Source organism: Amblyomma mixtum, chromosome 2 (genome assembly GCF_055824585.1).
Source record: "Amblyomma mixtum isolate Tamu chromosome 2, ASM5582458v1, whole genome shotgun sequence".
Lineage (NCBI taxonomy): Eukaryota > Metazoa > Arthropoda > Arachnida > Ixodida > Ixodidae > Amblyomma > Amblyomma mixtum.
Window position 1 is genome coordinate 72,668,850 of NC_143013.1, and position 17,245 is coordinate 72,686,094.

The following is a 17,245-nucleotide window of genomic DNA, read 5'->3' on the forward strand; positions in this document are numbered from 1 at the left end:
TTGGGTCTGGTTTCGGTCTCGAAATTTTGCACACCGTTCATTAGAGAATTTTATTCATGTTTTTATGCCTTTCCCTTACGACAGAGCTGAACTCTTGACCTTAAGCCATTAGAAGGCCCAGAGCACGCATTACGCTACACTGCAGTTACTTGATGGTTCTGCGAAAATCAACTTATATTGGGTTTCAGGTTTCAGTCACGAACCCAGTGAGAGCGATGGCACGTGATTAAACAACTGTCTAGCTCGCGTAACATTTTTTTTTTTGTTTGGTTAGGCATGAAGCGCTGTAAATGTAGCTTTGTCGCTCCGTGGTGTTCTGCAGTGGTTTCGTCGCTTGCAGATGGCTTGTTGGCAGCTTACTTTCGTACTCGTTGGAGGGCGACACCCACGCACTTTCGATTTTCGGATTCGGACGCGCGCTCGCGCGCTTGCGCTGGCAGCAGCAGGGGACCCTCACCCACAGCACCTCACTCCTCTCCTGATCCGAGAAGAGCCCAGCGGCCCAGCTCCTCAGTCGCGAGATGATGTCGCGGTGGTTCGGGGCGCAGCCCGGTGGCGAGCTCTCGCTGCGGCACTCCCCACGCTCTGAATGACCACCGCAACGACCACGGGCAGCCCGCTGCTTCTCGATCCGGCCCCGCCCTGCGCTCCCCGACAGCATGACGTCCGGCCCACTCGGCCAAGCTACCGCCGCCGTCCAGCGCCTCCCGACGCAGAGCCTTTCCCCACGACTCCGCGCGCGCCGTGTTCGTCGCCGTGCCTCTAGGCCAAGCTGACTTCGCCGCTGATCGTGCGTGTCGACGACGTGGACGTGGGGTGGTGGTTCCGTGCATCGGTCGGCCGGGGGGCAGCGTGTGTGCGTGGCGCTTCCGGGTCTGCGACGCGTCGGCCGGCGCGCCGATGTTTCGGGAAACAGCGTGTCTCGCGACTCGGCGGCGACGGTGGTGGCGGCGCGGGCCAGCCTCGCCGCATTCGTCGTCGCGGGCGGCTAGCTTAGTGCTGCCGGCGAGCCGGCGAGCGGCGGCGATCAATACGGCTCGCAGAAGAAAGACGGCGGCCGGCCGCGGTTGTTGAGGGAGAAGAAAAGGGTAGTGCACGCGTCTCGCGCGACCATGCATCTCCACTTCGAGCGGAGCTGGTCGTCGCGCACCGACTGCTCGGTGCTGTCCCTCACGTGGATGGGCAAGGTGCCCGACGAGCTGCCCGAGGAGGACGGCTGGCGGCTGAACCGCGTCAACTACTACCAGGACGGCTGGCTGGCGTCCGGCAACGCGCGCGGCATCGTGGGCGTCACCTTCACCACATGCCACTGCCGCAAGACGGCCGAGCACCCGCAGCGAACCAACTACAACCTCCGCGGTCACCGGTCCGAGGTGAGCGCCGCGCGCGACCCGACGGGAGGGGCGCGAGCGCGTGGCACAGCGACGCTCATATCACGTGCGTGCATCCCCGCGCGCGCTTTGGTTTCGCGGACCCGTCGCCTCTACACGTGCTCGGAAACGACGACCCTACAGCATTGGCTGACGTTGTGCTTACACTCTGTGCTTTTCAGTCCCCAAGCCTGGTATTACAAAATATTTTAATTCATTTTTTTTTATTTAGCGGGGCTGTTTTCTTTTTTTTTTTTCTTGTGGTGCTTTCCAGAGCCCACGCTTTTCTTTGGGGCTAAAAGTTTGAACACTGCGGCGAAAGGCACATGGTCTGGCCGATTATGATTACTTATTGGTCCATGGTTAACGTGCATGGATTCCGAAAGAAAGAAAGGTTTGCACGAAACACTCGTTGTGTGGTTTGCAAGCTTTTCAATCACTAGAGCAAAAGCGTCTTTTTTTTTCTCCACGCTTGCGAGTTGAGCACATGAGGATGTTGAGGAAAGAAATTGAACGTACGTGTTATGCGAAAACAAATCACTATGCAGTACGTATCTTGCTCCGCGTTTAATTCTTTGGCACGACCACACAAAAATAAATGTGTTCACGAGAAGTATTGCTGTTTATAATAATGGTTTCTTGGATGTGTTCGCGCCATATGTCAATTTACGATTTTCTGCTGTTATCATAATGTTTGTTATATTCTAAGTAATTTTTAGATTATTATTAGATTCCAAGAGAAGGCAAGCGTAGCATGGGGCGGCATAAAGTTAGGTGGGTAAAAGAGATTAAGAAGTTTGCGGGGATACGGTGGCCGCAACTGGCAAAGGACAGGGTTAATTGGAGAGACATGGGAGGGGCCTTTGCCCTGCAAAGGGCGTAGTCAGGCTGATGATGATGATAATGCCTTCATAGACAGGGTCTGTCCCGTTTCATGCGCTGAAAGTCAACTCAAGTACGGCCTCTTTCCTCAAAAACACCGACACGGATAGAGTATCTCGTCGCGAAAGCGTTTAGTCTTCTGTTCTCGGAGCTATGACTCCCACCTCACTTTCCTCAGTCATGCAAACCTTAATTGCATATATTCCTTGTTTTTTCGTTTTCTCTTGCTTGGTCTCTCGGTTCTGAAAACTCGGACAAATAAAAGAAGGATGAACGAGGCAGGCACGACGAGTTTTTAACCGGCAATGATTACGAAACAATGATGTGTCGTCGTTTACCGGGCAACACGGTCTTTCTCGCCAACTCTTCCGGGTATCCCCACTTATACTTTTTTTTTAATTGATGGGAGCGGGGCTGAGATTCGAAAATGGTTTATTAGGAATGAATACGACAGATGGAAAGAACTCAAAAAGGAAGAAAAGGCTGGATAAAGAGAAAAAGCGTGACAATGGACTGGCGCTAAATAGAATTCAGAAAGTTTTGCTAATAATGTAAATAATATCTGTTGAACAAAAGGAAAAAAAAATTACCGGCAGCACTTAAGAGACTTAAGTAGGAGTAATGCGAGAGCATTGCGATTCTGCTCCAATTCTGTTCGAATTCTGTTCTATTTCTTTGTAGTTGGTGCTATTGTAAGTACTATTACGGGTTAGTAGTAGCAGTAGTAGTGGTTTTGTTTAAAATAATAATAAGAGGAAGGAAAAGATTTTTGCTGGCACCGGCCTCTGCCATTGCTACGGGAAGCACCTGAACTGGGGCAGCGGAAATAAAAGGATAGCAGGCAGGGTGTAGAAATGAAATGAAAGAGGTGAGGGGACAATAAGAAAGGATGGGGGGGGGGGGGGGGGGGGGCTGACGTCACATCGTTTCGACCAATCGCGAGTTTCGTAACGGCGCTAGTTTTCGGGGGGAGACGTAGGGTTTTCGTGCCGATACGCCACCTATTGCTTTACCATTGAATACACTCTATAACCAAATGCAAGCCAGAAAGAGCAGCGTGTCAAGCGCACGGAGCAGCTTCATCGAAGGAGAGAAACACAGCCTCTTCAACCATATCGAGTTCCCAACACTTTATAGAAACGACCTTGCAAGCAGAGACGCACTTTCTACTAGCCAATACACATCAGCTGGAAGCAGTGAGTACTGGAAGTAGGTGTTTACGCACAAAGTGAACGCAAGCATTTTCCCTGCGGTTTACATGGAAATAACACGGAGAGCGCGAAAGTGGTGTGAAGCGTTGGCTATCGAAAAACAAAAATAAAAAAAATATGAATGGGACAGTATTTCTGAATGCGGAGTTGTGCGACTAATATTCGAATGCGAAGTGCATAGGACATAACAAAATGGAAAATAAATGCACAATTCCTTGAACTACCACTGTTTTTTTTTTCTATCGCTTCTCCTATTGCTGTTAAGCTATGCAGTGAATAAAGCTTTAACGAATGCTTGCAGCAGATTTGTTTTGACTGCTGCTTTTTTTTTTTTTCTGCCGCTTCTCCTACTGCTGTAAAGCTATGCAGTGAAGAAAGCTTTAACGAATTCTTGCAGCAGGTTTGTTTCAATTGCTTAAAATTTATTCAAAATATTGGCGAACGACGTATTGTTGGCTAAGCTATCAAGTAACGTTCTATCTGTAAGTAATATCAGAATCTCAGACTGCCAAGAATTGTCAAATCATTTCAACAGTGTCTTCAGCAGGTCCAGCAACTCTGAAATGAGAACGCAGCTAGATTTTATAGTGTGGCGTTCATTGGATTCTGTTTACTTTCCAGACAAATAAAAATAAAACACCCTGGAGAGAACCGACGGATCAGAGCTGTTAAGCACAGCTTGACAATGACCAGAAGCCTCTTAAATGGCAGTCGATGATGCTACGTACTTAAATGTGATCAAAACATCACAAACAAAATAAAGCAGCGATCCCTCACGGTTCCATCCCAAAACTATTTATTCTCGCTGCATGCAACTGTACGCTATCCAGATCCCTGTCCATAGCAACGGCCGCAGTCAATACCATCAATAACACGAGGCATGGAAATTGTTCCACCCCCGTTGCATTTCGTCGTTGGAAATGAGTAATGACTGTTTAGGGGCACGCATTAAGCTAACATCTTTCCTTTTAATACATGAAAATTGCTTACAAGGTTATATTTGGACTTTCCCGTGTCCGGTCTCTAGTGTCCACTCAGTTTCGTCCATCCGTCCACTCAGGTGGACAGGTGCACACCTGCCTCTGCTCTACATCTGCTCTGCACCTGCGCGCAGGTGTACCTGTGCGGACGCCAAACGTTGTGAAACCGGTCAACGTCATTTATAACGGCTAGCGGTGTAATGCATGAGCTTCAGAGGGAGCCCACCCATGTATGTACTACATGCGCAGATAATAGCTTCGAAGAAAACATGTGATTCTGTTGAAGCTCCTTGCGACGGCACGATACCGTACTCTAGAAAGGACCGTACTACACTTAAAGCAGTAGCGCCATCCAGACACTGATAAGCCTTGAATCTTTTTATACCATGCAGGTGTGTATCCGTGTGTATCCCTTAATTCGCAACGAATTTTTGTTTTGCACACAACGAAGAATTCTGTTTAATGGCGCCGGAAGAAGGGTAAGTACGCGAAGGGACACATCGTCCATAGCTGGCTCGGGTTGGAAGGAACCAGATGCTCACGCTTTAGTTCATATTCCTTTTACTAGTTTAGTTACTGACTGAATGGTCGGGATGTATAAAGTGGCTGTGCTTGTATATTCAATCAATTGTTGTGCGTAGCAGCCGTAACGTTATGCCTATAGGTGTGAGCGTTGTGTAAATCGTCGTGGCTGATATCAAAACTTCGATATACACATTCCGCGTGTGTGTACAGAGTTGAGCACGGATTCGGCTTCGGGTATGTGCGTTTAATTATTGTGTTTTTCTGTTATACCTTATGCACAGGTACACATGTTTTACAGCGTTTTGCGAGTCTACCTTACGCGAGTAGTGTGGAACAGCAGATTTCTTCTCTAAGGTATATTGCTAGTAGTCTGAACTGCCGCGTAGTTTTTCGATAAATTTTATGTACTCGTTGTTCTTTAGTTTTGTTGGTTCATGAGAACGACTTTAGTCCTTCTTATTGCTCGCAGTCTTTGTCATGAGTGTTGGAGCCATAAACGCGGCTAGTTCTACGAGAGACGTGAACGACAGCCCTGTAATTTCGATCTCTAGGGAAATCCCTAGCCATGACTAGTGTTCATGAGCGGAACGCTGTAGCAAATAAGCCAACTTGGGGTACAAGGAAAAAAAATGTCGCCTGACAGGAGTTAAGATGCAGAGTGGTTTCTTTTATGAGAAAAATTTCATACCTTTGGAAGTGTGATCATCCCTGCATTTTGTGTACTCGCTTGTCTTTGTCATTACTGTCATGCAGTCCTGCCACTCGGTGGAATTAGTCGTTCACCACTTCTGGCAACCTTACACGTGCTGGTGAAACGGAGACGTCTGAAGTCACAAGCTCGTCAGTAGACCAAGCTCTCACTCGCGAGGGTGGCTAACGGAGAAAATGTAAAGATATCCCTGGGAGCATCTTTGAGGCACTGAGAAGCACCCCACGCTTGTTTAAACATGCTGGCATCACATTCAGTGGTACGTTCGGTCATAGCAAGTTACGTTAAATTAAGCACGTCGGAAAGGCATCGGCCAAAAGAGCTCCAGGTGCCACTTTGTTTCTGCTTCCTCCTATTCATTTCATAGAAAAAACGAAGAGTGAAGGGGAGTCAGATGAGTAGAATTTTTAACAGGCTAAAATGAAACGAAATTACTCGGTCATCGTTTTCTCCAACAAACGTACCATACTGAAAACTTTTTGCAGAAGTCATTGGTACTGAAGTTTTTAACGTATGTTTCGACCACAAAGTCCTCCTGTGGCCTTCCGTCGACGCTGTGGTCGTAGAAATGTGCCAGAAGGTACAAGACTAACATCCACTTAGGAAGGCTGGAATGCGCGGTGCAGCTGTCCGTAATGTTTGACCGGCGCTTGAAAACGCATTCTTGCATGGTTTGCAGGAACAAGTGTGACACATCCCATTTTACGCGTGCCCTAGCATATTATCCATTTGTTCTGTTTATGATCGAAATCCACGCACACTTTCGTGTTAAGCTGTATTGGAACCCGTAGCTGTGTCCGCCTAGTGACCCAACGCCATTTCGTAGCCCTGTGTCTCATTTCTCAATATGTTTACATCTACACAGTTACACACGCATAGATGCTTGTGTCCGCACCAGAACCGGGCGGCGCCATTTCGAACCGGGGTTTGTCTAGACCGCACGCTCCATTATGCAAGGATCTGCACCTGCTTTTTCTTTCCCCTCTTGACCATGACGAAGAGCGCGTAGCCTGGCAGCAGCGGTGGTGTGACAACGGTTCTGACAGCTCTGAGTGGCATGCCTGCGAAGCCCGGTCTTTGGTGTAGATGCGCGCGGAGACAGTCTGCGTCCCCAGTAGGATAGGGAACATGTCAGCGCCCCCTTCCACCCGCCCGGCACCTCCCTACCGTTGTTACCCTGGCTATCCTCCGTGGCCGTGAAGGCCCGCTGCCGGCATCAATTATGCAACAGTTGTGCGACGTACGCTGACGTAGCTGACAGGTCTGTCAGCGCATACCCGGCGTCTCATTGGAGCTCACGGCGACAGCTGCTGATCGCGACAGCTGAGTGTCGCACTTGAGGCTGGCTTTGTGTGCGTCGCCTTGTCCTCGAGGAAGGAGTCCCTGCATGAGTCACGATATATATACCCGATATGTGACGGACGAAATGCCTAAACGATGTTTCACTTTAGTGGCGGTTTTTATTTATGTATTTATTTATTTATTCTATTTTTTTATTTATTTATCGTACCCCTCATGGCCAGAGGCATTACTGAGGGGGAGTGGCAAAAACACGAGAATAAAATTGGCTGTGGCTTAGCTTGGTTAAGCCTGGTAATTGCGAAGCTCGTCTTGAGCTCGGCGCGAGCTGGTCGCTTGGAAAGCCGTTCTTCTCGTTCTTCTTCTGTCTCCGTAGCTCGCTGATGCTTTCTCTTTGCAACCTGCCGAAGCGTATAGGCTGGAGGCGGCATCTCATGGGCTTGACGAGAAGAGCGCAGTCAGGCCGCGGCCGTGGCTATGTGCCGCGCAAGGCGACGGTGTGTTGTTGTTGTTGTGACTGAGAGAAGGATGAAAAGGAAATTGCACGGGCCTGCTACTGGCTCTAGCCAAGCCACCACCGCTGCCAACGTGCAGATAGAGGAGAGGTAAGAGATCAGAGGAAAGAGAAAAGGCAAGAAAAGACGCGCGTCGCAGCAACAACTGCGTCCGCCGGAGCGGACGCTGCTGAAAAAATCAGATAAGCGGCCGAAGCCGCGCTCGCCGAAGCGAGATGAGATGGGGCCCCGTTTTTACACAGATGGTATGACGTCACATAGTGCGCAGCGCCCCTGGTGAGAGGAGCGGGAGTCAGGCCGTGGCTATGCGCCGCGCAAGGCGACGGCGTGAGATGGGGCCCCGTTTTTACACAGATGGTATGACGTCACGCAGCGAGGTCACGCGAAAGGTCAAGCGTGGCTATGCGGCCGCGGCACGGCACGGGCTGAGGTGGTAGCGAAAGTAGTATTGCTTCGCAATGAAATTAGAAAAATACAGCAGAGAGACAAATTTAAATAACACCTGAGCATACAATACTAGCTATAGCTTCGCAGGACATCTCGTAATTGTTGATGTCGGCAATATCGCCAGGAAGGTGATTCCAGTCGCGCGAGGTACGTGGCAAGAATGACTGAGAACAATATTTGGTGTTACAAGAATTGAAACCGACTTTATGAGGATGGTCATTACGATGGGATACATAAAATGGCTGTGTGAAAAGGCAACCGCGCAGTATAGGATGATGGTACAACTTGTGAAACAATGCAATTGTGCGCTGTCGTCGGGTTCTTCTTCCCTTCATGCAACAACGTCTATGAGGGACTTCCCAAAGTGCGCACTGCGTCGGCATCGGAGAATTTCGCCGCCGAATGCTCCCGCTTTTACCTGCTGCTCAGAGATAATAAAGATAAGGTTGGGCTTAGGGATGTGGAAGCTCCGGTTCGAAGGGTTGAGAGCTTTCGTGTGTGTGTCACATCCTGCCACGTGTGCAACCTATTGCCACGTGTTCCACCTTCGGCTACGTGGTCCGGGTGGACCTTTGAGCGTTGACACGCAGGGAGACGGGGAGCAAAGTGCAGTATCGCTGTCTCTATCACTGCGAACGGAGGTGAAAAGTTTGGGTGTTCAGAAAAGAATTCTTCGTTGCGATGCAAGTACCTCCGCTGCGACCATCCACTGATGACGAGAATTACGCTTGCAGGCGCGAAGAAGTGCTTCGTACTGTTGGATGGATGGATGGAAAAAACTTTATTGTTAATAAATTGGTGTTCTTGACCCTTACGGGTCACTGGGCGCCGTGGTCGATCCTTGGTCCAGGATGCCGCACTTGACTGCTGCCATCGTGGCTCGGCGCACAAGGAATCGTTGCGCTTCCTCGTCCTCGCTGGCCAGCAAGTGCTCCCACTGCATCACACTCGGGTTGTTTATTCGTGGCTCTATAAGTCTGTCTTAGGGCAGGTCCATGTGACATGTTCCAGTGTAGGTTTACTGTTGAAGACGGTCGCTGCGTCAGCGGTATCTACGTCACTGCAATAAAGAGCGCATGCCGGAGTTTACTGGCTTTAGGGTTAATTTAGACACCAAGTAGGATGCATGCACAGGAAGACGAGTAGCACGCGCCTTGTACATAATCTACGCAGCGCCTTGGAAACAACACTATGATGGTGGTTGTGTAAAAAAACAAACAAAAACAAAGAGTTTTAGTGGAGTAATTTTGCACAAAGAAAGAGAGAGATGGAGCTCTTTAATGAAAAAGCAAACATCCCAGCCAGATTGTGTAATCTTCCGACATGCTGCTCTGTGTAGGGGACGGGGATAGGAGGTGAAAAGGGCAAGAGTCTAGAAAACACTGAATGCAAAGATGAGAAGTAAACTGTTTTTCTGGAATTTCTTAACCCAGAATGATTTGGGAGGTCATAAAAAGTGAGTGAATTTTTGTTCAAGGAGGAATGTCTTCAAGGTTGGTAAAAAAAAAAAAATCCAAGCGCACATAGTGTTGCTGAGAAGAACAGGGGAAGGAACAAAAATATATTTTATCGTCAGTGGCAATGCAGTAAGCGCCTGCGTTTTAAACTGATAGCATGTTATTCCATGCATATTTCAATTCAATTAGTTTTATTTTCCGGAAATATTCTGGCGAGTTTTCAGGTAAGTAGTAGTAGTAGTAGTCTAAAAAAAAATGCCGCCGGCTCAGCGGTTATGGTGCTCGGCTGCTGACCCAAAAGACGCGGGTTCGATCCCGGCCGCGGTGGCTAGAATTTCTTTGGAGGAGAAATTCTAGAGGCCCGTGTACTGTGCGATGTCAGTGCACGTTAAAGAACCCCAGGTGGTCGAAATTTCCGGAGCCCGTCACTACGGCGTCTCTCATAGCCTTAGTCGCTTTGGGACGTTAAACCCCGTAAACCAAACCAAACCAAACCAGTAGTCTAAAAATAATGTGTTCCAGAGTTTTAAATGAACCACAGTTATCACTGTTTGGACTAACGATTGAATATTCTGTGCTGCTCTGTGCGGGAGACATCGGTCGTAGTGCAGAGATTCGCATTATTTTCGACAGTATAGGGCTTAACTCGCAAGCAAGCTCCGTGCGGCATCTTTCTGCGTTTCACCCTATCTCGACATGACGTCCCTCTCTGCGTAGCACGCTTGCTTCGTAGCTTCACCTGCACATTTTGTGCTACACACTGTTTCATCACAGGACCAGCCTTTAAGGAAGCGCATAAGCAAAATTTAAAGAAAGAATAACCGCTGAGTCAGTTATGGTGAGCATTCTGCAGAATATAGGCGTCATAATGTAGGCGCTGGCGAGGCCTCAGGACAAGCAAAAAGTGAAACATATGACAGACTCAATGTTGACGGTTGTAACAATTCTTGCGTATTTGAACACAACGTTTACAAGTTAGACAATGCTCATAGTCATGTATTTTGTCTTTCCTGGTCATGCGAGTCATCTGCTTGCGCATATAGTGCTATATTATCTGAATAATTATTTTTCGGTGTGCACATGGTTGCTCGTCGCGTAGCTACTGCTGGGAGCAGACGTCTTGTGGATGAAGAAACTAATTGCTGTTTCGCGTCCCTAAGAGAGCGTCTTGTACCGAAACCCGACACGCGAATGAGCGCGAAGTTCAAGGTTTGGAATTTCCTTACGCCAAAGAGGCATCAGCCGCCTTTTACAGCCCCTTTACCAGAGACAACGTTGATAAGCAGTCAAAACAGCTCGAGAAAACTTGCGAAGTCTATATTCAAAAGCCCATAACACCTTACCGTTCTGGCATTCACTCCTACTTATTCGAAACGAAAATAGGTATGGAATGCAAAATAGCAAAAATTATGGATGCAACATCGCGGTGGGAATCGGTTTGTAAAAGCTCTGTGGCTGTACAGGTTCGAGCAAAAGTAAACTCAGTATCAGCGGTGTTCTAAAACAGCTCAAGTGCTGCCTAACAGAAACTGGGCGGCTTGGGAATACCAGCGCTCCTAATTTCTAATAAGAAAGCTCTAAGTGCAGCTTGGGCACACCCAATATCTTCAGCTTTATTCCTTTAGCTCATTTTTATCCCTTTATCAGTTTTATTCTTGGCAGGTCTAATGGTTAACAACACGAACTGCTGGGCGAGTTGGTCTGCCATGATGGCGAACTTAAAAGGGAACAGCGATGGGCTTCGTGATTTCTAAGTTTCTTTTATTATTTATTATTAAGATTATTATTAATATTGTTGTCTGTGTGCCGTTACAATATTTCAACATCAGGTGTAATGTGTCGTTGCGAAATACTTTCAACATCATGTTAATACACCTTTCCTTCACATTCCTGAAATCGAAATGTTCTTAACGGTGCACCGCCCCGCCGCGGTGGCTCAGTGGTTACGGCGCTCGGCTGCTGACCCGAAAGACGAGGGTTCGATCCCGGCCGCGGCGGCCGAATTTCGATGAAGGCGAAATTACAGAGGCCCGTGTGCTGTGCGATGTCAGTGCGCGTTAAAGAACCCCAGGTGGTCGATATTTCCGGAGCCCTTCACTACGGCGTCTCTCACAGCCTGAGTTGCTTCGGGACATTAAACCCCGATAAATCAATAAACCAACTTAACGGTGCACCGCTCTTCACAAGATAACAAGGCAGGTGCTGTCGTCGAGTGATTATTGCTCAAAGCACGGTGTATAGAGACGCCGAAAAAAGTGAAACAACAACAACAAAAAAAAAGAATGTGCGCCGTAATGTGTCGGAACCGCAGCGCTTTCCAGCGCAGGCTTCGAAAATATTACTAAAGTAGTAACCAAGGAGAAAAGAAACAAAAGATACTGTGTGGACGACCGTTAATCAAACCTGCCGCTCAGCTCCTATAGATCTTTGTACACGATCCGAGAAAATGTGATTCGTCCGTGTCCGCCTCTGAAGAGACTGGGCAGTGTTACCACAGCCATGAAGCAGCACGCCATGGGGTCATCACTTCCTCATTTGGAACGTACAGAGCGAGGGAGAATGGGCAAAAAAAGGGCGTTGGGGACACGGGGAGGCAGGGTCACTTGAGCTCTGCATTATACACCGAATCGTTCTCGGCGCAAATTTTCTCTGCACCGTGGCGTGGCACGGTGTGTGCCGTCACGGCGTGCGTGTGTTGGTCACGCCGAAAAAAAAAAGCGGCCGTGATTCGTGCGTGAAACTGGTTAAATCGAGACTTTATAACGCGCGGGCGATTGCAATCTCCAGACTAATAATAGTGCGTTTGCGTTAGGGCGCTATAGGCGTATATCATGTTTCTAACCACCAATATGGCGGCAGCGAAAGACCCATGATTGCAGATAGCGGTTTCGAAAGCGCTCCAAAAATGGCTTGCCGATGTCGTTGCAGCAGCGTGCGAGCAAGAATAAGCGGTTAGCTAGCAGCAGCGATCAGAGTGCTGTTTTTCGGCGAAGCAGCCGCGAAAAGTTCGGTTAATGATCATATCGCTTTGCAGAGCTTCTCTGGTCGTCATGAGACAATAATGAGTAAGAAAAATGGCGTGAGCAAGGAAATAAAGAAAATCTACTGACACGAATAGAAGAAAAGGCAAAATCAGAGGAAATAGAATTAAGCAACAAAAAAATGAAGTGTTTAAAGCAGGCAATGACGTGGGTGAAGAGAAATTCATGCCGTCTTCTCACTGACTGTCGTTTCTTCAGAATTTTTCCTGTGTACGTAAACTGTCCATGGGGACCGCAGCGGTGACCTGGTGGTTTGGTGCGGTATTCGATCCCCAATGCTGCTGGGTACCCACCGAGGATATATATACAAAGGCGTTCTCCTGGCCTGGTGATCGGCTTCTTTAGGGTGAAATGCTTGAGAAATGGGTTTTTGACCCCACCTTGAAAATCCTTGTGCGCTGGCGCTCTTTGGCCACAGAAGCCTTCGTTCTATAAACATTCACAATCATCATCATCATCAAACTGTCCTTTTGAAAAGAATATCCCACGACCGCTAAGTCAGTAAGAAAACGAGTTTAGGAGAAGGAGACGGTTTCTCGACGTGCCATGGCCGAAATAAATCAAATAAATAAATGACAGCGAAGACAGATTAAAGGAGATGCCTAAACAGATATAAAAAGGAGGTACAGAGGCCGAAATAGGAAATAGGCTACAGAGGATCCACGTAGATACGCGCACAGGAAGAAGAAAGAGAAATAAAAAAGCATATATACAAGTGCCAGCAGCGGCGTACCCTTGTATCTGCGGGTCCATCTCGGCCAGAGGTGTGCGCGAGTGTTTGCACAAGGCGTGAGCCCCTTCCATCGCCCTGCCTCTCCAGACAAACCGGCCGCCGCTGGACCCAGGCCGGAGAAGATTGGTTTGGCACGCGCTTGCGAGCCCGCGACTCGACCGGCTGAATGGGCTCGCCCCCTCACAAAACCAGCCGGTGCCCGCTAGAGGCCCCCACGCACGCCTAACACACAGAAGGCCTACCGTGCTTGCGAGAGCACTTCCAAACACAACCGCTCCGCTGAGCTCGTAGCAGCCGCCGACGCCTCCGGCTCCGCGGACAGCGCGGAGTTTCGCTTCATATCTCAGTATACAGGACTTCACTTTTGTGGTTTTGTCGTGTTTTTGTTTTTCCTGGTGGGCTTCAACTCGGTTTGTCCGTTGCTTCTTCTCTGTCTCTTTGTGTATGTCTATCAATCCGTCGTCTACCTTTGCGCGCGGTAGTATCACCATGAGTGTTCGTAGGGAAGGACAGACAAAATGTGTCGGCATTTTTCATTTTTTGTTTCTTCTCCAGTTGTTCCGATGTATTTGCGCTGTTGTGTGCCTCGTTATCATCTCCAGGGAGGTGGCGAGAGCAGTCGCCCTCCTCACCTCCTCTTCCCAGATGTCGCTGCAAGACGCCGAACATGAAAATGGTTGACATATGTTTCGAAATGAAACAGTAGCGTTGCCTGCAAGAAAAGAATAAAATATTTATTACATTAACTCTCAAGACGAATTAACTCTCAGGACGAATTTAAATTGACCCGTATCGGTAGACTTCCATGTTCTGATGAAAATGACGCTACTTTCACTGTGAAAGCAGAGCTTTTATAAGCTTTAAAAGAAAAAAAAAATAGATGCAGGTGTCGCCACCTCCGCCCGTATTGTGAAGAAAACTGTTCTACAAGAGAACTTTTTGTGCGAATCCCTGAGGCTACGCTAGACGCCATTCGCTTCCGAACGGTGATCACCGACTCCTTTTTTTTTTTTTTTTGACGTCGCAAGATCGAACCGAACGGAGGAAAAAAAAATTATGTATCTCAAATTTCTTAGCAAAAGAAAAAAAAAGCGTCTTTTGTTGCCCGTAAAGACGGGCCAAAAGAGCCATGGTGTTGACCTTTGCACAGGATCAAAAATTGGATGGAGTTGTCCAGACTGCCGCTTTAAAGTTAGCTAAAGTATAGCGCAAACGGTCTTCGCCAAGCGAACAGTTTGAATGCTAAGCCTCAATCTTTGTCAGATACGCCTCTGCGTTCTCTACCTCTTAGGCTGTTTCTCATTTCAGAGAGCGAAGCGTTTTGTGAAACCGGAGAAAGATAGAAGTGGGGGAATTCCGCGTCGCCGGTACCTGGGGGCAGCCTTCGTCGAAAATGTTGGACCCGCAACATCTCGCAACGTAAACAATTTTCTGCTCTCGTGCAGAATTTCTCTTTTGTTTTTCTACACGGTTACTTCATCTCGCCTTTGGCAATGAGAGCGGTGTTTTTCGTCGCTCCGTTCTGAGTGGAGTAGCTCAGCTTTGCGTCAGAGGTAATACATTATGAACCTGCTGAACCACAAGTGTCCGTGACAAGGTTCCACAGAATTGTACGACGAAAAAGGACCACACAGATCGCTGAAATGGCTCACCGCTGCCAGTAATGCTGGTGCATGAAAACTGCACAGGAGTGGCGCTGAATCAAAAGGAAGAAATGGTTGGTTTATGGTTTATGGTTTATCGGGTTTACCGTCCCAAAGCGACTAAGGGTATGAGAGACGCCGTAGTGGAGGGCTCCGGAAATCAAGAGGAAGAAATGGGCTTGGGCAGGGCATGTAATGCGAAGGCAAGACAACCGCTGGTCCTTAAGGGTAACGGAGTGGATTCCAAGAGAAAGCAAACGTAGCAGGGGACGGCAGAAAGTTAGGTGGGCGGATGAGATTAAGAAGTTTGCGGGGATACAGTGGCGGCAACTGACAAAGGACAGGGTTAATTGGAGAGACATGGGAGAGGCCTTTGCCCTGCAGTGGGTGTAGTCAGGCTGATGATGATGATGATGACATCGCACAGTACACGGGCCTCTAGAATTTCTGCTCCAAAGAAATTCAACCACCGCGGCCGGGATCGAACCCGCGTCTTTCGGGTCAGCAGCCGAGCACCATAACCGCTGAGCCACCGCGGCGGTACAAGAGGAAGAAATGAGCTCGGGCAGGGCATGTAATGCGAAGGTGAGATAACCGCTGGTCCTTAAGGGTAACGGAGTGAATCCCAGGAGAAGGAAAGCGCAGTTGGGGTGACAGAAAGTTAGGTGGGCGGATGAGATTACGATGTTTGTGGGGATACGGCGGCTGCATCTGGCAAATGACAGGGTTAATTGGAGAGACATGGGAGAGACATTTGCCCTGCAGTGGGCGTAATCAGGCTGATGATGGTGATGATGATGAACGTTGCTATGTCAACCTTTGTCATTGCTGTTTGGACGGCAGATTAGGAACCTAGTTCCCACTGCTGAGTACAGATGCAATCAGAAGCTTACAGATTGCAACAGTAGCGAAAAAAAAAGTAGTTTCATCACCACCTTCGCACACACCCTGGAAAATATACGGGCAGCATTATCCTGGGTGTGTGGATAACACAGTGTACCAGTCAGTCTGAAGTAATCGGCTCTGAATGCAAATAAAGTGAATTGCTTTGACAGTGTTACGGTCCACAAACATTTGAACGCGGATGCACTTTCCTGGCAGAATTTGGCGTCAACCTTGGCACGTTGTAGCATCCGGGCTCTAGGTTCTGGCCTTAAATTTTCACCTCCTTAGTTCTGTACACTTTCTCCAGCCGTAAACTACTGACGCCGCTATTTTCTTTCTCGTAAGTTTCTTCGGTGAAGAGTAGCAGAACGGGTGAACGCTGTTCAGGACGACTTCGCCTAACTTTACAGGCGAATCTCGTCGCTAGGAAACAACGTTTTTCACACGATGTACAATGCGTGCGCGTGTAGGTCAGCTGCACATCAAATAAAATAGTAAAAAAGAAGCGCCACCTAAAACCTCCACGAGAACACACGAATCAAAGACTATTGCTCAGGCGTAACGAAGCGTGGGCCTGTATTGCACGCAAATTAGCCTTCCATTGTTCCGAGCTGCTGCCAGGACGCGAGCAATCAGTGGACTTACTTTCCCTCGGGTGCTCTTCATTTTGAAGAGGGGAAGAAGTAAAGGAGAAAGAGAGGAACAGCGGATGCTGCGTGCTCGCTCGTCGGCGTCGACACGTCCAGACGCCTTCCTTCGATCGCCGTTCATGGTGCCTGTGAATCACCCGAGTGCTCCAGGCCTGCGGGCTCTTGGACAACTAGGAGCCCACCCTTGATGACCTTCTGTTCTTTTTTTTTAAAAAAATAAAGTTTTCCTCCTCTCCCTCCTCAAGTGTGAAAGAGGGACAACGGAGAAGTGGCAAGGAAAGGCTGATTGTAGCGTGGCAGGGTAAAATAAAATAAAATAAAGAGAAAATGAGCGCGAAGTTGAAGCAGCAGTGCTGCTACTATATTTTGTAGTGGATAGGGAGTGAGGTCATATACAGTACTGCGAACGTGTGACTCATGACGAGACAAAGAGAGGAATAGGACGAGGAACGAGCGCAGCAGGCCTTCGTTCCATTTAGCTGAAAAACATTATTCCATGGATGGCTACGGTGACATAACGCGATAAGGAGTTTGTGTAGTAGCATCATCTGCTATTGTCAGCGTTCCCATCGCTCATGAGAGAGAGAACGCTAAGCAGTCAGTATACTACGGAGTGCGATGCCGTCCGCCATAGTGGATGGGGAGTGAGGTCATATATAGTACTGTTAACGCCAGGCTTTCGTTTCATTTAGCTGAAAAAATTATTCCATGATTGGCTACGGTGACATAACGCGAAATTTAGCTACGGCTACAGCTGTAGCTGTAGGAGGAGTTTGTGCAGCAGTACGGTCTGCTATTGTCATAGTTCCCATCGCTCATGAGAGAGAAAACGCTAAGCAGTCAGTGTACTCCGGAGTGTGATGTCATCGGCCCCGATGTGAGCACGAACCAATCTGCG

At 48.4% G+C, this 17,245-nt stretch overlaps 1 protein-coding gene across 1 annotated transcript in view; it reads left to right on the forward strand.

The window, feature by feature from the left end:
* Positions 1–438: 438 nt before the first annotated feature.
* The window catches only part of Tusp (WD40 superfamily protein Tusp), a 218,973-nt gene continuing 202,166 nt past the window's right edge, over positions 439–17,245 (forward strand). The window contains exon 1 of the mRNA XM_089567733.1: positions 439–1,373. Coding sequence (XP_089423859.1) covers positions 1,113–1,373 — 261 coding nt within the window. The 5' untranslated portion in view covers positions 439–1,112. The remainder of the gene's footprint in view (positions 1,374–17,245) is intronic.